This window comes from Monosiga brevicollis, genomic scaffold (assembly GCF_000002865.3).
Source record: "Monosiga brevicollis MX1 MONBRscaffold_2 genomic scaffold, whole genome shotgun sequence".
NCBI lineage: Eukaryota > Choanoflagellata > Craspedida > Salpingoecidae > Monosiga > Monosiga brevicollis.
In genome coordinates this window covers 831,690-853,194 of record NW_001865039.1, presented here as the reverse complement: position 1 = coordinate 853,194, position 21,505 = coordinate 831,690, and the positions used below count along the sequence as shown (strand labels likewise).

General features: G+C 54.0%; 7 protein-coding genes across 7 annotated transcripts in view; 4 read left to right on the top strand and 3 right to left on the bottom strand.

The window, feature by feature from the left end:
- MONBRDRAFT_22000 (uncharacterized protein) overlaps positions 1–2,673 on the bottom strand; it is a gene marked incomplete at both ends in the record, with an annotated part of 4,597 nt that extends 1,924 nt beyond the window's left edge. Inside the window, 11 exons of the mRNA XM_001742087.1 lie at positions 4–549; positions 641–741; positions 862–923; positions 1,009–1,171; positions 1,234–1,411; positions 1,539–1,640; positions 1,722–1,861; positions 1,944–2,051; positions 2,191–2,320; positions 2,489–2,523; positions 2,634–2,673. Coding sequence (XP_001742139.1) covers positions 4–549; positions 641–741; positions 862–923; positions 1,009–1,171; positions 1,234–1,411; positions 1,539–1,640; positions 1,722–1,861; positions 1,944–2,051; positions 2,191–2,320; positions 2,489–2,523; positions 2,634–2,673 — 1,605 coding nt within the window. The remainder of the gene's footprint in view (positions 1–3; positions 550–640; positions 742–861; positions 924–1,008; positions 1,172–1,233; positions 1,412–1,538; positions 1,641–1,721; positions 1,862–1,943; positions 2,052–2,190; positions 2,321–2,488; positions 2,524–2,633) is intronic.
- A 597-nt stretch (positions 2,674–3,270) lies between these two features.
- MONBRDRAFT_30786 (uncharacterized protein) lies at positions 3,271–9,139 on the top strand (the record flags this gene model as incomplete). The annotated part of the gene is made up of 22 exons (XM_001742541.1): positions 3,271–3,337; positions 3,442–3,566; positions 3,633–3,746; positions 3,850–5,154; positions 5,262–5,333; positions 5,419–5,557; positions 5,640–5,719; positions 6,017–6,093; positions 6,302–6,459; positions 6,744–6,895; positions 7,139–7,170; positions 7,254–7,314; positions 7,425–7,465; positions 7,596–7,684; positions 7,837–7,935; positions 8,021–8,105; positions 8,176–8,261; positions 8,339–8,493; positions 8,611–8,662; positions 8,767–8,840; positions 8,912–8,949; positions 9,034–9,139. 22 exons carry the CDS (start codon positions 3,271–3,273, stop codon positions 9,137–9,139), a joined length of 3,207 nt encoding a protein of 1,068 aa, XP_001742593.1.
- A 451-nt stretch (positions 9,140–9,590) lies between these two features.
- Positions 9,591–11,367, bottom strand: MONBRDRAFT_21998 (uncharacterized protein; the record flags this gene model as incomplete). Its single annotated transcript, XM_001742086.1, has 6 exons — positions 9,591–10,010; positions 10,106–10,181; positions 10,513–10,665; positions 10,749–10,858; positions 11,018–11,078; positions 11,192–11,367. The coding sequence occupies 6 exons, from the start codon at positions 11,365–11,367 to the stop codon at positions 9,591–9,593; spliced, it is 996 nt and encodes a 331-aa protein (XP_001742138.1).
- Positions 11,368–12,332: 965 nt separating this feature from the next.
- Positions 12,333–13,711, top strand: MONBRDRAFT_1697 (uncharacterized protein; the record flags this gene model as incomplete). The annotated part of the gene is made up of 6 exons (XM_001742540.1): positions 12,333–12,416; positions 12,512–12,610; positions 12,759–12,914; positions 13,024–13,112; positions 13,311–13,488; positions 13,625–13,711. Coding segments are annotated over 6 exons (693 nt in total), but the record flags the coding sequence as incomplete, so codon positions are not given.
- A 282-nt stretch (positions 13,712–13,993) lies between these two features.
- MONBRDRAFT_4886 (uncharacterized protein) lies at positions 13,994–15,830 on the bottom strand (the record flags this gene model as incomplete). Its single annotated transcript, XM_001742085.1, has 6 exons — positions 13,994–14,434; positions 14,502–14,625; positions 14,733–14,822; positions 15,143–15,292; positions 15,426–15,675; positions 15,788–15,830. The coding sequence occupies 6 exons, from the start codon at positions 15,828–15,830 to the stop codon at positions 13,994–13,996; spliced, it is 1,098 nt and encodes a 365-aa protein (XP_001742137.1).
- Positions 15,831–16,286: 456 nt separating this feature from the next.
- Positions 16,287–17,382, top strand: MONBRDRAFT_14119 (uncharacterized protein; the record flags this gene model as incomplete). Its single annotated transcript, XM_001742539.1, has 4 exons — positions 16,287–16,610; positions 16,788–16,907; positions 16,988–17,137; positions 17,326–17,382. 4 exons carry the CDS (start codon positions 16,287–16,289, stop codon positions 17,380–17,382), a joined length of 651 nt encoding a protein of 216 aa, XP_001742591.1.
- A 1,571-nt stretch (positions 17,383–18,953) lies between these two features.
- The window catches only part of MONBRDRAFT_21995 (uncharacterized protein), a gene marked incomplete at both ends in the record, with an annotated part of 3,530 nt that continues 978 nt past the window's right edge, over positions 18,954–21,505 (top strand). Inside the window, 10 exons of the mRNA XM_001742538.1 lie at positions 18,954–19,070; positions 19,114–19,297; positions 19,318–19,418; positions 19,503–19,656; positions 19,779–19,854; positions 19,982–20,154; positions 20,285–20,379; positions 20,514–20,598; positions 20,745–20,865; positions 21,018–21,429. Of these exons, the coding sequence (XP_001742590.1) occupies positions 18,954–19,070; positions 19,114–19,297; positions 19,318–19,418; positions 19,503–19,656; positions 19,779–19,854; positions 19,982–20,154; positions 20,285–20,379; positions 20,514–20,598; positions 20,745–20,865; positions 21,018–21,429 (1,518 nt within the window). The remainder of the gene's footprint in view (positions 19,071–19,113; positions 19,298–19,317; positions 19,419–19,502; positions 19,657–19,778; positions 19,855–19,981; positions 20,155–20,284; positions 20,380–20,513; positions 20,599–20,744; positions 20,866–21,017; positions 21,430–21,505) is intronic.

Sequence of the window (21,505 nt, the reverse complement as noted above, 5' to 3'; positions counted from 1 at the left end):
GACAGACAGACAGACAGACAGACAGACAGACAGACAGACAGACAGACAGACAGACAGACAGACAGACAGACAGACAGACAGACAGACAGACAGACAGAGAGACAGAGAGACAGACAGACAGAGAGACAGAGAGACAGAGAGACAGAGAGACAGACAGACAGACAGACAGACAGAGAGACAGAGAGACAGAGAGACAGAGAGGCAGACAGAGAGACAGACAGACAGACAGACAGACAGACAGAGAGACAGAGAGACAGAGAGACAGAGAGACAGAGAGACAGACAGACAGAGAGACAGACAGACAGACAGACAGACAGACAGACAGACAGAGAGACAGACAGACAGACAGACAGACAGACAGACAGACAGACAGACAGACAGACAGACAGACAGACAGACAGACAGACAGACAGACAGACAGACAGACAGACAGACAGACAACAGACAGACAGACAGACAGACAGATGTTGCATTCGTCGATGCGTGGTTGCACTCAATGCACACCTGAGCCTGCAATTGATCCACTTGGCGCTTGATGCGTTCGGCCCGCTAGGGACAACGGCAAACATGTTCAGCAACAGTGACGTCACAAGGCGATCAGCGATCGGGCGGCATTGTGCAGCAGGTGACACAACGCTACCTCAAAGTCTTCGCGTTGCACGGCTGCTATTTTGTCGCGCTGTAAAATACCCAACTCCAATCCTAACTCATTCAGTCCGCCCAGCACTGACTTGATGCGGCCTGCGCGAGGATAATCCTCTCTGTGGCATCAACAGGGGGCAAATTTAGCCAGGTGCCCTACGGGCGTACTGGCTTTGTGGCCACAGCTGGGCTGGGTCGGAATGGTCGCAAGCTGCCTACCGTGCAATGCACTGCTCCTTTTCTCGTTTGAGTCGCGCAATCCTCTCAGCCATGAGAGGGTCCTGGATATACCCCAATAAACATGGGTGGTGGTTGCATCCAAAAGAAGGATGATGTGAGATTGGCCTCAACGTGACAGACGCCTACCCCCGTGCTTCCCTGCCACAGGGGCGCAGGCTCAACTGCACTTGTCTCAACAACCGTGCGGGAAAACACGAGGCACTCGCCATGTTTGCGGTGTAGGCCAAGTCGTCAGCCTTGTCCACATGGTTTGGTCGGTTGATGACGCCCAGCACAGCAGCGGCAGGGTCTGACCCGGCATGGACCGGTGCCACCTGTTCAAGAAGCCGGGCAATAGACTGCATGGCGCACCGGTCAAGAGGGTCAGAACAAACTGAGTTGTGTCAAATGGCATGAGGGGATACATATCGCGGGCGATCACGGCACGCACTGGGTCTGCAATGCGCCCGCCAGTCAAAAAGTCTCGCGCCTGTGCGTCGCGAGCCACGGCACTTCTTGGTGGGGTAGGAGGCTGCATCTGAGCAGCCAGCTACGCCAGCAAGATGCATGCAAACGGCTTCAGAAATGTGGTACCCTCCACACGAGAATTGTCACACGACACGGCTGGAGGCACAAACGAGCAGCGCACAAAAGTGTTTTGCTCCACCGTGACATACAGTTGAAAGACTGGCATCACGGGTTGAGGTCCCAGATATCATGTTGGCGGCTTGCAGCGGGTCCGTGTAGTCGCCAATAAAATTGAGCGCCACTAGTCCCACCTATGCCATGGTACTTGATGAGGAGGTCGTCGGCTGTAGAGTCGTCGAAGCAGTTGATGCGTGAGGCCAACCAGCACCCACCTGATTGAATAAGTTGTGGCGATTGACATGATTTTTGTGAAGAGCCAATTTCAAAAAAGTGCCGACCGCATCCACATGAACAGATTTGAGCTCGCGACTCTTAAAATCATTGTTCACATTTGAAGACAAGGACACGTGGCCTATGAAGATAGCGGCATCGCAACTCGTCAATGCCCTAGATGCGGTCCGTCTCGAACGCAGATGTTCATGCGCACAACGTACCGAGCTTGCGAAAGACGCAGTGGTCAAAGGCTGCAGTTGGGCTGGTTGTGTTTGACACGGAGGGCTTGCCTGCTTCTTCTACGCCAATAAATAGCTCGACCCGACTTGCTGTGAACGGTGGTGGGCAGGGAGGGCGGAGGGAAGGTGAGGGTCCAAAGCAGTAGGCTGGAGTCAGTGGACGAGGTGATGGATGTGACGACTTGCAGCCCGCCTGCTGCCTTGATTGGCATCGATACGGCAACCATACCGATGAGGTATTGGTGCGAGAGTAGCTGGACTTTGCGCACGCGTGTGGGGGCGGGGAACTGGAGCACGATGACCTGGGGCCATTGGCAGAGCTTGGCTGAATGCCAACCACGTGTGCCTGGTGACTGGGTCTGCACGCGTACGGCCGAGAGTGAGGTGCATCCAAGGGCGGACGGGGCAAGGGCGGGCAAGGGCGGGCAAGGGCGGGGAAAGGGTGGGGTATGGATGGAGCGCAGGAGGTCGCGAGGTCTAGTCTGGCATGTGTCGAGTGCAGCCACGCCGAGCCGGGGTTCACGCACCTCGAGCTCCACTGCCGAGTGGCCATCTTCAGCTCCTGCCAGCATGCACAAAGCAAATCAACGAGCAGGCGTACGAACGCGTAAAAGGGTCAAGATCTTGACGTCCAAGCACACGGCAGTTCAGTATGCAACGGCCCGTTCATACCCGAGCAGTAAACGATACGAAAGGGGACTTTGCTCGGCATGGTGTTGTGCGAAGTGCCACGCCCACCAGCTGCTAAAAGCTATCCTTCGAAGATTCCTCTGCATCCGAAGCTCGGACAAACGAAGCGGGCGCACAACTAGCTCACGTCATGACCCGCTGCCTCTCGTCTGATGCGCCGCCACTTCGAGTGTTGGTAACAAAACTCAAAATTCAAAACTCAAAATTCAAAACTCAAAGCTCAAAATTCAAAACTCAAAACTCAATGAAACACACTCTCTCTTCCTTTGACAACATCACAAAATTTAAACGTCTTACATTTGTTCGAAAATCGAATCTGATGCGCAACACCTTTGTAGTTTTCCACATGTTACGTGTGTTGGTTTAAATAATTCTTGTTTTCTCTTTTTGTGTATTTTTTTCATTTTTTTTTAATTATCCGGCGGCGCAGCGAGCGCATCTAGGTGGTCGGGCGGGGTCGTGGCCGCCGCGACATTGCATCTCATTGGGTGATACAAGGAGTGGAGTATATTCTGGTTGGCGGAGACTTGAATCCTGGGAGCAGCAGTGAACGTTGATCATCAACACAAGCAGCTGCGCAGCTCGATGGTGAGCCGGGCTGGCTCACACAACTGCCAGCATGACCGATCATGGTCTAAAGCACGCCAAGATGCGGCTGCGACAGCTCCGCATTGACGTTGATCGCGGTATGTTGCTCCTTTGGAGCCACGGGGCCCATTATGACCTGATACCGACGGTGTCTCTCGCACACCTTACCCGAGCTTCTCGTCTGGCATACGTGTGCGCACAGAGTTGGCTTTCTATAACGTTTACAAGACTTGGCCAAGTATTTTGCGCCTCAGTCATGATCTGCTTCGCAAATCCCTGAGCAATGACACCCTGTCTGTGCACAGTCCAACATATATGGTGAGGCCCGTAGGTGCTCAAGTGGCTTGGGTCCTGTCCCATCCCCGATCATTCCAATCATTGCTGGTGGCATAGGTGGAGCGCTCGTACAAGGGGCTGCTTATGGCTGCGTTCTTCGTTGGCGCCAACGCCAAGGTGAAAGCTGTCAAGCCCGAGGAAGTCGAGCAATACCAGCGCCTAGTGCCTCAGGTTGGAACAATTGCTTGAGTGCACCATGTTCTTCGCCTTGGCTTGCCACGAGTCATGTTGCGAGTGACTGACATGTACCACTAATTTGTCCGGTTTGTGCTAGCTGCAAGAGGTTTTGGCCAAAGCCGAGGCGATGCGGACTGATCTTCTCTCTCGCTACGAACGCGAGTTTCAGGCGATGCAGCAAACCGCGGCGCGGGCGGCCAGCCACGGCAAATTGCAGCCAAGTCGCGTCTTCCCCATAGCCCCACCACTGCCCCTCGGGCCCGGCGATCCTTTGGCCGCCGTCAAAGGCAACACCGATTCAATAGCCAAGACCCCACCCGCAAGTGTACCCACGGCGACAGCTGAGAATGACTTGTCGTTGCAGCAGCGCTTATTAGCACTTCAACCCGAAAGATCGAGCAGTAGCAAATTCTCCAACATTGAAGAACCGTTGCGAGCATCGAGCCCTCCAACTCAAACCACGCACGTCGGTCACGGTGGGAATCACGCTGGCGATCTTCTCAGCACGCGCATACCACCCACCAGCAGTGAGACCCCAGCGCCCGCTCCCACTTCTTTCCCAGCCTCAGCGGTGCCCAAAAGGACGTTGGATGAATTGTACGCGAGTATGGGCGATCTGAGGCTGAAATCCAACCCTTTGGAGCAGTACCACGACGCTATCCGCCAGCCCACACAGCGGCAGATCATGCAGGAACAAGCCCTGCAAAGGCTGCGTGAAGGCGAGGAAGCCAGCCCCGCGATTGACGGCCACTTGACGCATCAGCACCAGATTCCCTCGTCAGTCGATTCTCCTTATCAGGCTTCGACAGCAACAAACAACACAGCCGCGTATCCCGTGTACCCAGCAACGGCTGCCACAATGCACATGGCCCCGGATCACTCACCACAATGCTACTGGCCAAGGTCATCAACACACATGCCTTCTTACGCTTCTTATGGCCCATCATCTTATGGCCCATCATCTTATGGCCCATCATCTTCCACGCCTGCATTGGGTTATTACAACATGAGCGCCCCTACCAACTTCCCGCTGCCTTCTTCGGCCATGACTCCCGCGAGTTTGTCTCCTCGCGATGCGCGCCCAGGCCTCGTCCAGACAGGCACGCAGGCAAGCGTTTTAGGCTGTCCACACGGCAATAGCACGGGGCCCGTTGTGCCGCGCGTCGTGGAGGATGATCCCAAGCTTGCACGCATAGCTTACGATCCCATTCTTTTCGACCAGTTTCTCACGCACGCTCGCGGTAACAGTGAACGCGATCAGGAGACTTGTGGCATCCTTGCTGGCCGCTTACAAGCAGACGGAAGCTTTCTGCTCTCACACGTTTTGATACCAGCCCAGAGTGGGGATGCCAATGGATGCCAGCCGACAGAGGCAGGCGACGAAGCCCTCTTTGGGTATCAGGTAAGGCCCGTCGCATCCCTGCAGTTGTTACCGCTTGCGGCTCTCAAAGGACGCACCCATCTGAGCAGCCACGTCCTAGGCCTCACTCGAAAGATGCGTGCATGCAGGATGAACACGAGCTGTTGACGCTAGGATGGATACACACGCATCCCTCACAGACGGCCTTTCTGTCCAGCGTGGTGAGTGGAGTCAAAGGTTGAGCATCCAAACTGGCACCAGAATGCCTGCTTGTGCTCACCCTCTGCTGGGCTTGGATGACGCTAGGACCTGCACACCACGCTGTCATATCAGCTGATGCTACCCGAGGCTTTGGCAGTCGTGTGTTCTATCAAATACAACGACATTCGCCTCTTCCGTCTGACTGCACAGGGCGTGACAGAGGTCTTGGAATGTCAACAACGTGGTGCGTGATTCCGCCATAATACCAGCAGGTGCCGGCTCACCACGTGCTGACTTTTGAATGTGCTTCGTGGGTATGCGAATAGGCCACCACCCGCATTCGGCACAAGGCCTCTTTGTGGATAGCGGCCACACAATACAGCGTCAGATGCCCGATTTGGTTCAGGTGATTGACCTCCGCACCAGCTCGAGCTAGGGTCCTGACTTGTCAGGCCGCCTGGCAACGAAATTGATGGCAAGGTTCATGATACATTCAGATGTGATTATTATCTTTCCTTAATTCACCGCCATATGCTTGGGTTGCCACCTTTATCAGCGGGCAAAAGTTGAAGCCTTGACATTTGAGTAGCAGGGCATGTTCCTAATTGTTGAGAAGTTTTCGTTTCATTCCCAAGCGGCCTTGTTTCTATCTCGATGCTATCTTCCTATCTTGTTTCACAGACACAGACACAGACACAGACAGAGAGACAGAGAGACAGAGAGAGACAAGAGAGAGACAGAGAGACAGAGAGACAGAGAGACAGACAGATACATGTACATGTATACATGGATGTACAGACAGACAGACAGACAGACAGACAGACACAGACACACACACACACACACACACACACACACAGACACACACACACACACACACTAAGTTTACACGTGAGGCGTTTGGTTTGTTCGTTGTAGTTTGTAAAGGGGGTTTCGTCTTTTCACTGTTGTTGATGTTTCATTTATGTGTGTGTTTTGGCATTTTGAGATTGCGACGACTGACCGTCACCATGCGTGCAACGACCGTGGCTTGCCTGATGGCGGCGCTGGCCGCCTCGGCCTGTGTTTCCGCTATTGATATGAACTTGCATGTCATGACGGACAAAGCTGATGAGGGCGCCTTGTGCCTCGACGGCTCCCCTGGCGGTGCGTACGAGTCTTAGAGCGATCGATCGGATCGCGATCGCATGTACACTGATTTGACTAGCGCGATTCACTGTTCGCCCAAAGCCCCATCGTTGCCGCCTCGATTTGTGCGCCCATATCGGGATCCGGCTCTTGGCGTCGTGCTGCATTCGTTGGTTTTGTTGACTCTTTCTGCTTTTAGTGTTTTGGTGTGAGGGCCGTTTGTCTACTGCGGCTGCCATTTTTATTTCGTGTCGAAATTTTGCACCCGACAACCGCTCAGTGATTCGCGTTTTGCCTTGCAGCCTTTTATCATTCTCCCGCTGCCAGCAGCGACGACACCAACAAGTGGATCATCTTCTTCCAGGGCGGTGGCTGGTGCTATCAGGAGGTGAATACCGTCATCTCGTCTTATATCCGTTGCCCGGGCACCTTGTCCCCGCCCGCCTCACACCAAGTGCGTGCTCGTAGTGGGATTGCCTCGGTCGCTCCAAGGGTAACCTTGGTAGCTCAACTCAGTACGTTGCTCACTCGCTTGGATAAGATTTGAGTTGCCGTTTGCCTGTGCGACATTACATCCTTGACGATTGTCTGTGGCCAACAATCAACCGCCAATCTTGCACCACCACTCGCTTGTAGCTTGGGCCCGACCGCCGGCGGCGGTGGCATTATGAGTGACGATTGCAGCGTCAACCCCCAGTTTTGCAACTACAACCGCGTCCAGCTCTCCTAGTACGTCGCGTCTGGGCTAGCCTCAATTGCTCTTCAACCCTTTTTTTCCTTCTCTCACGATTTTGGCAACCATGTTTCAACAGCTGTGACGGCGCTTCGTTCAGTGGTGATCGCACGGATCCCATTATTGTCAACGGTACCAAGGTCAGCCGTGGTGTCATGATGGTGTTTCTGTTCTTGCCTTCTCTTTGTACTTGACGGCATTTGAGTCCCGCCCTTGCGAGCCATTCTCACGGCTTGAATTTGCCTGATAGCTTTGGTCTCGTGGTCACCGCATCTTGGATGCTACTCTCGAGTCAGTCTTGAGTGTCGACGTGTCTTCGGTCCTTGCTCTCTTCTTCTCCCTTGATTGGTCCTGTACCAGTACCTGAGTCATGTGACCATGACCTTGTGTGTCTGCCATTGTCTGCGCCCATCTTCACTAGAACCCTTATGGACATGGGCCTGGTCAACGCCACCGATGTCCTCCTCAGTGGTTGCTCAGCTGGTGGTTTGGCCACTTATCTTCATACTGGTGCGAACTTTATCGATCTGCGCTGGATCCTACGGCTGGAATCCGACTTCAGCCTTGGAGCTGCTGCCACGATTGTCTCAAATGTTTCCCGCTTGCCGTCCTCACCCATCATTGATTGTGCACGCCCGAATGCAAATGCTACACCCACACAGACTATGTGCACGAATATTTGCAAAAGAAGCTGCCCAATCTGCAGCGATTCAAGGCCGCCTCTGTGTCGGGCTTTTTCCTCATGCACAACACCACTGAGAGTACGTCTTGTCTTCTCATGTGGAATCCCTTTGTCCCAAGCGTTCAAGGAGTGGCCTCTCACGGGTTATTTGCCTTCTGTCTCAGACAAGCCCGTCTACCCCGACGAGATGAAATACGTCTTCTCCATGTCCAACGCAACCAATGGCGTCAACTCGGACTGTATTGCCGAGTACGTGTTTGCGCGGTCCAAGTCTTTTACAATGTTCAGACCGCCTGACGTCTCTGATAAATTTTTACAGCAAGTCTGATGAGGACAAGTGGCAATGCATCTTTGGCCCGGAGACCTACAAGTATATCAAGGCTCCCATCTTTGTGCTTAATTCGGGTATGAACGCACTGCATGAGCCTATCTTTCGGTGCCTATGTAATGTCATAACGAGCGTGTTTTGGGCCGCATTTCAGCCCTCGACTCGTGGCAAACGGGTTGCATCTATACCTCGGAGTACGTGGCTGCCAACAGCACGCAAAACGGTGCCTGTGCTGCGGCCCCTGGTTGGGGCTCGTGCTCGGGCAATCCTGAAGATTGCACCACGGACCAGATCCCTGCCATGATTCAGGTAATCTTTTTGTGGTCGCCATGTGGTCCGTGCGTCTCGTGATGCCCATCCTTTACGGGTTTGTCCTGTGCCACCCTGCTTCTATTTTTTTTTCTTATTCGGTCTAAATGCACACAGTACGAGAACGACTTTGTCAAGGCCTTTGATGTGCCCACTTCCCAAGCGGCTGGTACGGCGTCATGCTTGTATCCCCCACCACCTGGTTCCCAGGCGCCTCGCAGCGCTCTTGTTCTCACCGTGGTGATGTGATTGATGGTTCTTCTGCAATCCCAGGCAATGGTGGCTTTGTGTACAGCTGCCACACGCACTGCGCTGCCTCCAGCAACTCGTATTATACCCAGTTTGCTGTGCGTACTTCTCCTCGTGCCGAGCAAATACAGGGCATTGGCTCACCTCATATGGTGGACTTTGACAATAGATCAACAATGTTACCATGGAGCAGGCCGTCTCTAGCTGGTGAGGGCTTGCCGGAGGGAATGATACTGTCTCATCCGGCGCTGTCGATCCTCTTGCTCACTTTGACTGTTCCCTGTTTCCCAGGTGGAACGCTCCGGTCACCGACCCGGCCAGCGCCCACACCTACACGCCATGCACCTACAATGACAAGCTCCCTTACCGATGCAACCCAACTTGCGGCTCCAACTAAGCAATTTTGCGAGTCAATGCTTGAGGCGTCTGTGTCGACGCAACCGGACAAGAATGGCAGCTCTTCAAGTGTGCATTTTGCGCACCTCAGATTGATGCTTTATCCGCCGGGTGATTTTGTTTCGCTCCTTGTTCCGTCCTCTCTCTCGGGCCGGTCTTGGTCTGCATCAGCTTGATTTGCTTAGCTTTGTCTCGCCTCGTCTCGCCGTGCCTTGAAACTTGTGTCAATCAAAGCCATCCTCCTTCGCTCCGCCAGGCAATGAATGTGGCTAATTTTGAATCGAATTTTCGGGCTGGGATGATTTTTGTCCAGTCAGTCATGGCTCATGCGATGAATAGCAATCGGGATGCGTCTTGTCTCATGAACCTGTTAAGAGTCGATTAGTTGCCAAGGATGGCTTGAAAATTGGTTGTGAGGGGGGGTGGGCATGATCGGACTGAATGTGGGATGCTTAAATGTGGGCCATTTGTTGCTTGATCCGTTTGGAGGGAATGAGGCGCAGCAAGACTCGGTGGGTCAGGGGTCGCGTAGGCCAGCAAATGGCGATCCGGCCTGGAAGTAGGATGGCAATGGTGGTTGTGTCGTCGTGGGCGGTCGGCTCTGCACTGGTGGCAATGATGAGGAGGAAGGGAAACAGCAAAGCGAAGGTGCCTGTGGACACGAGAAAGCTTAGGAAATAGGTCGCGGTCGTGTAGGCCAGCCCAAAGCCGAGAAAGTAAGCCCAGTGCTCTTCAAAGTAGGTGACACGCTTCTGCAGCGACCAGCCGGCGCTGATCCAGGAGTACTCAAAGCAATACAGACTCGTGATCCAACACGTGTATATAAAACATAGAACGGGTCCTATGGTTGGAATAAAGGCCATGGCTGAGGCCTGTCCAGGCCAACCGAGCCGAGGCAGCCGGCATGAGCAACGAAGAATGAGGCCAGTCAGTGACAGACTTATGCAGGTAGGCAACGGCATCATACTTGAAGCAGCATAAGCAGTTGCATGGTTGTGCTAAACGTCAGATCAGCCAGCACCATGCCCATCCAATTGAGCACGCTATCAAATCGGGTCAAGGTATTGTTTTTCACCATTTTGGGTAAAGGAATAGAGCGTGAGGCACAAGCGGGCGGGTGTTTTGGATGTGAGGGGATCAGCGAGCGTGTCAGGAAGGGAAAAAACAAACAAACAAACAAGAAAGGCGAAAGAAAGGGGCGCGGGGGGTCACTGTATGAAGTGCGTACTCGCGGTCCTTGACATGTTGGTACGCAGTATTTTCCTGACCACGCAGAAAAACAAATGCTTCGCGCGCGACCAACTGCAGTTTGATGGGGGCAAGCGGTTAGAGGCCCAAAAGGGGTCTCTGTGAGGCTTGCGCTGGGCTTCGAACCTGGCGTAAAGGTCGATCAGGACCTTGTTCTTCAAGCTATCGTAACGTTGGCGTACCTGGCAATAAATGGCGTTGAGCACTTTGGTCAAGATGAACATGGGCACTACCCATAAAATTTGAAACATGCCAAAGAGGAAAAACTCGGCAGCTGGCCTGCTCGATCCATATACAAACCGCATCAAGGTTGGAATGAGTCAAAGGGCTGGGACCCCGCGCGGCACGGTAGGAGCACACACCATGGGGGGATGGGCTGTTCCTCGCTCGCATCCAAGTCATCTGAAGGTACTGGATAAAGAATGTATTGAATCAGTGGCCAGGTACAGAAATGGTAGAGACCCAGAGAGCCCTATTGAAGGGTTGAGCGAATCCAATCAGAGGAGGCAAACGGAAGACAAGGGTTAGACGGGCACAGGAACAGGAACAGAAACAGGGCGGGACACAGCGCAACGTTTTCGGGTTTTCGGGTACAATGTCTTGGAGCTGTTCGGGGAAACCAAGAACGTACCAGGAAGAGACAACCATTTAACAAGATGCAGTTCCAGACATTGGCACGGCAGGCTGGGCTCCTGGTGGACGGTTTGAAAGGAGGCACAGTCGGGAAATCCCAAGTGACCGACCGAGTGCATGGGAGAACATTGCAAGAGCGCATGGACAAGTCAAGCCGGTGTGCAAGTCTCACCCAATCAGGACGCGCAGGACGATGGCAAAGTTGAGAGAATGAAGGATGCCTTGAATCATGCACAGGAACGGAGAGGACATGGGCCGGGGCTCCACAGCAGCCTCGACCGACGGTGCGGGCGGTTTCGACCTCTCATCGCCCTGACTCGGCGCAGGTCGCCGCGTCACCTCGCTCATCCTTCCGTATGATACGAGGAGAGCCAAAAAGAACGAGGAAAAGATACGCCGTCAGCAGTCCTGAGGGCCAGTCGTGATCAGCAGGTATTCGCACCCCCTCACAACCTGGTTGACACCACACCGCCCTCAGCTCAAGCTCCAGGCAGAAGAGCTTGAAAGCAGATACACACACACACAAAAGCACGAAAAAAAAACCACTGACATCAACAACAACAACAACAACAGTGAGAACAGCTCCTCTTTGTGTGTGTGTGTGTGTGTGTGTTCTTTTGACTTCATTCTTCTTCTCTCACATGTGGTACTGTAGTTGTGCTTTTCCTTTGTGTCACACCGAAACAAATTCATCTCTCTCTCTCTCTCTCTCCGTGTCGTCACCCACTCACTGGTTTCGAGGACTGGGTTACCAGATGTAAGGCCGGGGTTGACCTGTTGTTTATCACTGTTGTGTTTTGCTGTCGGCTGCTAGTAGAACAAAGGCGTTGCTGTTTTTTTTTTTCTTCTTGTGCTCAGCACTGCAGTTTTGGCAAACGGCAGCGCTCGGGTCGGAGCGGTTGAACAGACCAGACCTTGACGTCGCGTATAAAGGAATTGGTATTGGTATTCAAATTTTCTTTGTGCTTGTCTGCTAGCCTTGTCCAAGGCTTGGCCGCTGCTGTAGGACCAGCGTCCTCTTGCAGCTGGTGGCTGGTTCGACATTTTTGACGCTAGGGACCTGTTAAGCTCCTCACCGCCCCTGGCAGTGCTTGGAGCCGCCGTTTGTGACTCGCGCTCAAGCCTGGGCACCGCGCTGCCACGGCACTCTCGTTGACACCGATCAGTTTGGGCACAGCATTATGGCCCGACGCCGAGTAAGCCTACCCTACTCGATCCCCCAAGGCATAGAGTCTGTCCTTGCCCACTGCTCACCTTGGACACGGCGCTTTTGCCCTTCCGATCACCACCAGCACAATGTCCGGGAATCTTCCGTGAAGGATGTGTGGCAAAATAACCTCGAGGATGAAATCCGCACTCTCCAATCCCTTGTTTCCAGCTATCCCTACATTGCTGTGGTGCGCCTTGCCCTTCTGTACTTTTGCTGCACGCACGCCTGTCGGTCGCGCTCGCAAGCCTGGCTCACCTTGAACTCGGCATTTGCGGAGCACAGAGCGTGGAATACCCCGGTGTGATTGCCAAGCCCCTGGGAACCTTTAAGAATGCGGCTGATCACATCTTCCAAACTTTGGTGGCGAACATCAACATGCAAGTTTGCTTTTGGCTTTGAGCCCCTCGCCCTGTTCCCGTTGCAAGCCTTCCTCCCCACCTGCCAGCACTGCCGCTGCTCGTGCATTCAATTTGCTGACCCTCTTGATTTTTTTTTTACGCCGCGGCTTTGATGTATGATCAGGTTGGAGCCGCTCACCATCAGCTTGGCTTTTTTTGATCACAACGGCAATCGTCCTCCGGGCACCTGCTGTTGGATCTTCAACTTTCATCACAGTACCAAAACTGATTTCTCACTGCCCAACTACCCACTGCGGCCCATGTCCCTCCTGAGTCGGATCGAGACGGTGCGAAGGCAACCGCCCTGCCATTTCCAACCAAGCCTCGCGGCGCCATGTATACCATTCTGACTCGAGTCACAGTTTATTCACCTCGACCCACGGCTGCTGACGATAGGATGGCATCGCCTTCAACCACTTTGCCGAGGTCTTGACCACCAGTGGCTTGGTAATGAACCCAGACACGACCTGGCTGTCATCTTCCATGTATGTGTCAGAGCTACGCCTTGTTCTGCTTTTGCCTGAAGCGTCGAAAAACCCAACAACAAAAGGCTTTAGTCAGGAAAGACAAACACAATCTGGGCCGAGCGCATCGCCCTGTCGGTGGCTGCCAAAAGATGTTGCTTGTTTTTTCTGTGAGGCCTCACCGTGTCGGGCATTTTTTGACCTTGGGGCTGTGCACAGTGGAGACGACTATGCCTTTTTGATGAAGATCTTGCTGGGCGATCTTTTGCCGCGCCGGGAGCAAGATTTCTATGAGTTGCTCGCCATCTTCTTCCCAGTCCTCTATGACCTGAGATATCTCATGAAGTCCTGCAAAACACTCGCCGGCTCTCTGGAGGACGTGGCTGCCAGTCTTTCGGTATGTGTTGCCTCCAGCCTTAGGACCAAACTTGGGGCCATGAGCTGACCGCACCTCTTGCCTCCTCCAGTCATCGCTCAAACTCCAGCTCACCTCAAATGATGTACTCTGGTGTGGGTGCCATGGCTGTTTGTAGGTGAGCCGCATCGGCCCGCCGTCATCGAGTGGCTCAACAGCCATTCTCATTGGCTCCGTTTTCTTCGTGATGCGCAAGGTATTCTTGTTCCATGTCCATTTATCGCAGCCTCAGCAACAAAACCAGCCAGCTCACACATTTGGGCTTTGGGCTGGTTTCTGGTGTAGGAATTTTTCGAGGACTTGATAGATCCGGACAAGTTCAATCAAATGCTCAACGTCGTAGGCATGATGTAGAGTTTGCAAAGAGTTTCTTGCGCGTGATGCAGCCTCTTTCTTTCCTTTGTTCAGGCAGACAGCCAGGCTGATGCGTTGGTCATTTTCAATTCAAACTGTGAAGTGTATCTTGTGAGCGAGCTGGGTAATGGTGTCATGCCCCAGAGTCAGAGCAAGTGGAAATAACAAGACCCACTCCTGATTCATGATCGTGGCTTGGGACTGGGGCTGCGACTATCGTGGCGTGTTTTCGAGCGGCGGGGCGGGGATGCTGCGGTCCGCGGAGCGGGGCTTGGGCTGCGACTGTCATGGCGGCGGCGATGATGATGTTCATGCCCACTATCGGTAGCTTCTCGGGAGCGACCTCGGCTTTGGTCGCGATCAGCATCACGACCCCCATTGCGGTTCGAATCACGGCCATAGCTTCTCCTTTCCGAATCGCGACCATAGCTTTTCCGTTCTGAGCTACTCTCATTGTGACGATCATCACGTCGTTCAGCACGTCGTCCATCACGTCGTTCAGCACGTCGTTCATCACGTCGTTCATCACGGTCGTAGTCATGCACCCGGTGGCGTGAAGCACTTGGAGACGCATCTACAATCCAGGGGAACATGTGTGAGGAGAGAAATGCGTGTTACGATGCAGCGTGCGTACAGCGCACCTCGACGGTGATCCTTGTGCTTTTTCTTCTCCTTTTTGTGCTTCTTCTCCTTCTTGTGTTTTTTGCTGTGGCGATGTGCATCTTGTGACTCGGGTCGACCAAAGTCACGCTGACCAATGGGCTCCTGGACAAGCAATGGGATAAGAGTGTGAATCCGGCGCGCCCACTCCCGGCTGAACAGGTGGTCAAGGCATTCCCATCAAGTTGCCGAAACATGCGCGCGTCACTTACAAGATTGGCGTTGGAAACAGGTTCACCTGGAGCTGGGCCTCGACTGCCACCGCGTGCTCCACGATCCTCCAATGAGGCTCCGCGTGGGCCCTGCAAGTGTCCAGGTGGGTACAAGCGAATTGGGGCATTGAGTCAAGCGAGCGCGAGCAAAATTCACAAGCATAAGCCACGCACCTCAAAACTGCGCATGCCTAAAGCGCGTTCACGCTTATCACTCGCTGACAACAGTGCCTCACTGCAGTGCACAAGTGGCACAACGATACCAGCAAGAAGTGAGAGAGCTTCGAAAAAGTGATGAAGGTGGAGCGTGTGGGAGACATCGGTGTGCAGGAGATGTGGGTTAAAAACCAAAAAAACCAAAAAAAAAACCAAAAAACAAAAAACAAAAAACAAGAGGTCGCCAAACATACCCCGAGTAACCCAAGCCAGCGACGCGGTCGGCAGAAGAAAAGGCACTCTCGCTTTCGCCCTCTTTCTTGGTCGTGCCCAAGACTTCGGCCAAGTCCTGTTTGGTGACACTTGAGGTGCCAGGTGTTCGCCGCACAGCGGGCCCCAGTCCACTGCCGGTGGTCATCGAGGGCAAGCGTGTGAACCAAGCGAAATGCACCATCAATAGGAAACACAGCAACGTTTGACAAGCATCCACGACACGGTAAAAAGTGATGTTGGTGCTTTGTTGAGCAGTCGACGTACAGGGCTTCGGCTAAAAGGTCTTGTTCCTGTTGCTTAACGAGTTCACGCTCGATGCGGCGGCGCTCACGGGCCTGTCGCTCAGAAGCACTGATCTCTTGTTCACTGGCCCCTTTCTTGTTCTTGTTAAACCAAGTCAAGTCACGATTTTGTTGCCAGCGGCCGATGGGGGCCATGACCGAGTGGCCCAGATACTGTTCGTAATCGGCATAGCGCTCGGTCTTGATATCATCCCACTTGAACAGGCCTTGCCCTATTGCGACCGACCACGCACATGAATAAAACGCATTCCAAAGGTCGGATGCGGACCAGGGTTCAGGCGGACGTTCATTAAGCTTGCAAAAACCGCGCAGGGGCCAACGTACCTCCACGATTGCCCTCGCGGGAGTGGTGGCGGATACCCGCCATACCCACAGCGAACCTGGCGTGGCCAAACAAAAAACTCTATCAAATGAGACACGCTGCTCACCCACGCTCAACGTTGCCTCTGCACCGGACCCAAACAACCCTGCCCGCGCTGCCGTTGAGAGAGCGAGTGAGAGAGAGCGAGAGAGAGAGAGAGAGACAGAGAGAGAGACAGAGAGAGAGAGAGAGAGAGAGATGAATTGGTTTGAATTGGTTTGGAGAGAGACAGAGAGAGAGAGAGAGAGAGGAGAGAAAAAAAAAAGGAAAAGGGCTCATATGCGGAAGTGTGACGAGATTTACTCTTCCGCATCTGCACGTCTCCTCGCATGTTCACAGGCGCTGGCTTTCTGCTATTATTTTTGAGTTCGACACGGGTGGCAGGAGGAGACGGCAGACGCCTGTTGGAGTAGGCGGGGGAGGAGTTGTATTTGTGTTGAGTGCTCGCTTGAGATCTGTACCATGTTGAAGCTACGGGAGCTTGAGGCTGCACTTCAGGAGGTCGAGCCATTTGCAGAGCCACGGATTGAGCTGGAGCAGTATCCGACGTCAGCACACATTGCCGCCCACATGGCCTTTACCATGGAGAACGCTTTTGGTGATCTTTTGGGCAAGACGGTTGTGGATTTGGGCTGCGGTTGTGGCATGCTGAGCATCGCATGTGCGTTGCAGGGTGCAGATCACGTGCTGGCCGTCGATATCGACTCAGCAGCTCTGGACATTGCGTTGGACAATGCGGCCCGGCTTGAGCTGGAGGACGACATTGACTTTGTGCTGGCGGACGCAGTGGCTCATGAAGCACCTGCTGGGGAGGAATCAGCTGCTTCAGCGCCTCGTGGTGGCCGAAGCCGGGGCGGACGCGACAAACATGGAGGTCGGGGTCGGGGTCGGGGTCGGGGACATGGCAGTGGCGCTGCTCGGCGCGAGGATATGAGCCAAAGTGTCAAGGACGCCGTCTTTGAGCCATGGCCTCTGGCGCTGGGCCCGGGCGCAAGACAGGTCGACACGGTGGTTATGAACCCTCCCTTTGGTACCAAGCACAACGCGGGTTTGGATGTCCTCTTCTTGCGTCGCGCCATCGAGGTGCGGTGGATGCACCAGTTGAGGCTGTGACACATGCCAAGCCTCACCAATATTGTTGCGTGCCATGTTGTGCCCCATAGATTGCGGATGGTGCCGTCTATTCACTGCACAAGACATCAACACGGGCCTTTCTGCAGCGCAAAGCGAAAGAGCTTGGGGCAGAGATGGAGGTGGTTGCCGAGCTCCGCTACGAGCTGCCCAAGACCTACAAGTTTCACAACAAGCAAAGCGTACGTTCTGCAAGATACCCTCTGCACCTGTTCGAATGGTGCTGGCTAGCTGGGCTGAATCTCGGCCTCAACGAAAAGGGGCGAAGCGAGTGTGCCCACACAACCAAAGAAAAAGAAAAGAGAAGGGGAAAGAAAAAAAAAACCGCTCACAAGTTGGCACCGTGTGCTCCTCCTATGCCAACGGTTAGGTGGACATTGAAGTGGACTTTCTGCGTTTCGACTGTTCGCAACGCCACTGTACCTAGGCGGCTACTTCGTGCATCTTTGATTCCCAGTGTTTGGTTTTGATCGGCATCCAGCCTTTTGGACCACTGCTTTGCTGTCGTATGGCAAGTAATTGGCAGGCATGTGTAGCAGCTTTTTGGGGGTTTCGGTCGACGTATGGAGGCTCAGGCTGTGCCGCTCCAACCTCACAGCCGCATTTCTGGTGGTGATGATATGATTGATCGTGTCAATCGAATCGGTAGTGGTCAAGGGCCACAATTTCCATTCCCGATGTCCTATCAACACACCCTTGGTCGCCGTCTCACGGCAACCCGGCACGTTCAGAGATACGAATCGTGCAGCTGCCTTGGACATGTATGTGGCATTGGGTCTATCAGACTCAAAGCCCATACAATAATAAGGATACTGACGACGCTCATCTTATCATCCCTCAGCGATACGTCAAGCATGCTCTGCTTGCCGTAAACTGTTGGCGTCCGAGGGTGTGTCACCTCCAGGACAAGTAAGCATCAACATTAAATTTTACCGTCTCATTGGTACCATCATCCCCAAACCATTCTTTGACCCCTTGGTGCTGGGATAGTGGGTGCAGAAACGAGCAAGACGTCGGGGCGACACGGTAGCAAGGGCAGGGGGGGGTTTGGGTTTCAGCTTGGTCACAGCTCAGCCGAGCTCATGGTTTTCGGAAGAGGCGACTATCAAAGCAGTCGTGCAGTGAGCCCATGTCCGCTGAGCGACTCTTGATTGTCCCGCTCAGACTCGGCGCTTCTTGTGGCTCTCATCCTATTGATTGTCGAAGAAAGAGACGATTCGCCCCGACAACGGCCCTTGCGACTGCACCCATCAGCGCTGTGGCGTAGCCAGGGCTCCCGTTTCGCTTACAGAGCAATGGTCGGCTCGCTGTGCCTGCAGGCGCATCACAGCCACATCGACAGCTGCTTCTTTGAGAGTAAGCGTGCATGCACTTGTTGCATCCGTGCAAGCAACAACACCAACGACTCGGCTTGCACGTTTGCCCACTCGCCGTTTCAAAACCTGCAATGGCCCACAATGATGCAGCTCTTGCGACTGTGATACACCCACCCCACCTACGCAAGCATGGCTGGCCGTGCAGACGCTCAAGCCACGCTTGGTCACTCGGAAACAATCATCGTGATTCACAGCCCCAAGAGGCAGGTCGAGGCCTGTGCCTTGCTTCATGACGCTTGCCGTTGCATCGCTTTGCCGACACCTGCACCCGGCCAGGTGCTGCCCCAGTCACCCTGCTCCCACATACCCTCCAGCATTTACAGGGCCGCTGCCGCACCTCTCGTGGCTTGCCCCTGCACCCTTGAAACACCGTGACAACTCCAGCGACGACCACTCAGGTTTGATTTCCGAGCCGGTCACACTCGCGCCCGACTATGCATGACGAGCATTTTTCACCTAGTCCTTGCCCTCTCGTCTCAGTGCACGAGCACGCTTGCTTGCCTTGTCCCGGCGCCCCGAGCGCGCCGAGCGAGTCCCAAAGGGTTCGATTTCCCAGCTCAGTCCCCTTCCCAGCCATTTGGACTTGAGCAGTTGATGGCCATTGTCCCATCCATCCAGCAACATGGTGTCGTGTAGCTGGAGTCTGCTAGCTCTAATGCTGGCCCTTGCCACTGCAGCCCCGCCCCAGGTAAAGGCCCTGTTCAACAGCTCGGCACGTCTGCACTGCCAACCGCCCCTAGTGCGATAGCAGGATCCAGCTGTTGACCCTCTTTTGCTCGCAGGGCTTTGTCGACGAGTATACAGCCTCGGTTCACGAGGTCACCGCCATGAAGTTCCTCGACAGCAATCGCATCATTTTCGGTACATTGGCTGCTGTCGTTGCCGTTGCCGTCGGCGTCGGCGGCGTTATGGGTGTCCCCCATCACCGCCTGGCCCCAATGCTTATGCCCGCACTCATTTGCACACGTGCGCGACAAATCGAACAGGCCAGCGTGTGGGCACGCTTGTCATTGGCGACGTCAGCCAAACACCAATGCCCCGAGCGACCTACATGTCCATACCCAACGTGGATTCGGGCTATGAGCGTGTATGTGGGATCAATGTCAGGTGCCGCCGCGATCCATCAGTCACCCGTCATTGTCAGCCTCACCCCACTGTTGGCGAATTTTAGGGTCTGCTTTCGTTTGCGTTAGACCCCGACTTTCCAAATCAGCCCTACCTCTACATTCTCTATTCACACGCCCAGGACAAGCGCTACCGCCTCTCCCGCTTTACCCATGAAGAGAATGGCGGCCTTGATGCCCGGGGCTCAACTGCCTCAGAAGGTACAGCCATGCGTCGGCGTGGCACTTTTTGTTCCAATGGCGTACTCGCCCTCTAGTGCCAAGATTCCCATGTATAGCAAACACTGCTCACCAGGGCTACCTCCTTTTCTGCCTGTGCACAGTGATTTTGTGGGAGGATCCTGACATTGCATACAATGCCAACGGCGATCTCGATTGGCCTGCACCTTTTCATTACGGGTCAGTAACCCTACCGAGTTTTCTCATGCTTGGTGCCCTTCATATGGGAGTTGCATGCGTGACTGCCTCCCTGTTTCACCTGCCAGTCTCACAAAGATTCTGTCCACCTTTTGGCGCGTTGTCGCAGCGGCGAGGTGGTCTTTGATAATGACGGATACATCTACCTTACTCTGGGTGACAAGTACAACGAATATCTTGTTCAACAGCCCCACACTGCGGCTGGCAAGGTCATTCGCATCAATAAGGATGGATCTTTCCCATCCTCCAACATGGGTGTACAAACAGCGGGCATGTATGACGGTATGTTGTGGCGCCTATTGGTGAAGCTCCTTTGATCACAAAGAAAGACGGGCTTCTTGAGCGTACTCTGCCATGAGGTCGCTCGGGGTTTTTTCATGAGTTTGGCAACTCTGGCGGGTTACCCCAATAGGCGTGTATGCTGTCGGCATTCGCAATGGCTACCGTGCCTTTTTCGATTCACCCACGGAGCGGTTTTTCGTATCGGAGGTTGGCAGCAACGATTGGGTAAGTCCCATGCCTGACGCCTGGGATGTCTTGCCCGTGTCTCATGCAGGCAAGCGGGAAAATGTGTCGTGCAGACCTCTCTTCTTGCCCTCATCATGTTCTCAATTCGGATTTTGCGCGTCGCTGCGCTTCAGAATGTGGCGATGGAGGATGTGCACATCATTCAAGCCAACAAAAACTATGGCTGGCCGATGTGCGAGGGCGCATGCGACAACCCTGGTGCGGGCGTGCGCGGGTGGATGCCTGAAACAGCCAGCAGGGATCGGCGGAGGATTGCAGATGCATCGGCAGACAAAGGGCCTACGACGCGCTCATCTTTGCCATCTCTTTCTTCCTATTCTTCTTTTTCTGGTCGATATTGCTAGACTTTGCCCAGTCGTGCGACTGCTCTTTGCACGAGAGCGCCATTTATAGCTATGCTCACTATGGCGACGAGGCTTGCATTATTGGAGGCTTTGTTAACTGGGCTAATCAGTTCCCCCAAGAGTAAGTAGAAGAGGCGCCTTTTTTTTTTTTTTTTTTATTGGGGGTGGGCGCTGCTTTTTTTTTTTTGTCAGGGCCTCGTGCGTGAAAAGGGCCGTTCGGGGCAGAGCAACTCTCATTGTCGAGCTTGCGGCTGGTCTGTTGCTTGCTCTTAGATACCAGGGTGCCTATTTTTTTGCCGACTATGCGCAAGGATGGATGAAATACTTGACCTTTGACCCGCCCACGAGCACCAACGTCAAGGAGGTGGTGCTCTTCAATTCAGATACAGGAACCGTCATTGACATTGAGCAAGCTCCAGATGGCTCGTTCTACTACGCAACCCTGAATGATATCCGCCACGTGTTCTACGAGTTGGGCAATCACGCCCCCGTGGTGCACTCGGTCAGCTCGACTGATCCCACCAGCAAGCACGAGCCACTGGAGGTGCAATTCAGCGTAGACGCTTCAGACGCTGATGGCGATGCCCTGGCCTACACCTGGTATTTTGGCGATGGTACAACTTCAAGCGAGCAGAATCCGAGCAAGCTTTATTCGGAGACAGGCCAATTTCGGGCGTTCGTGGTGGTCAGTGATATGGACCTCTTTGTTTGTTTGTTTCTTCTTTTATTTCCTTCTTGGGAGGGGGGGGGGGGGGGGGGGG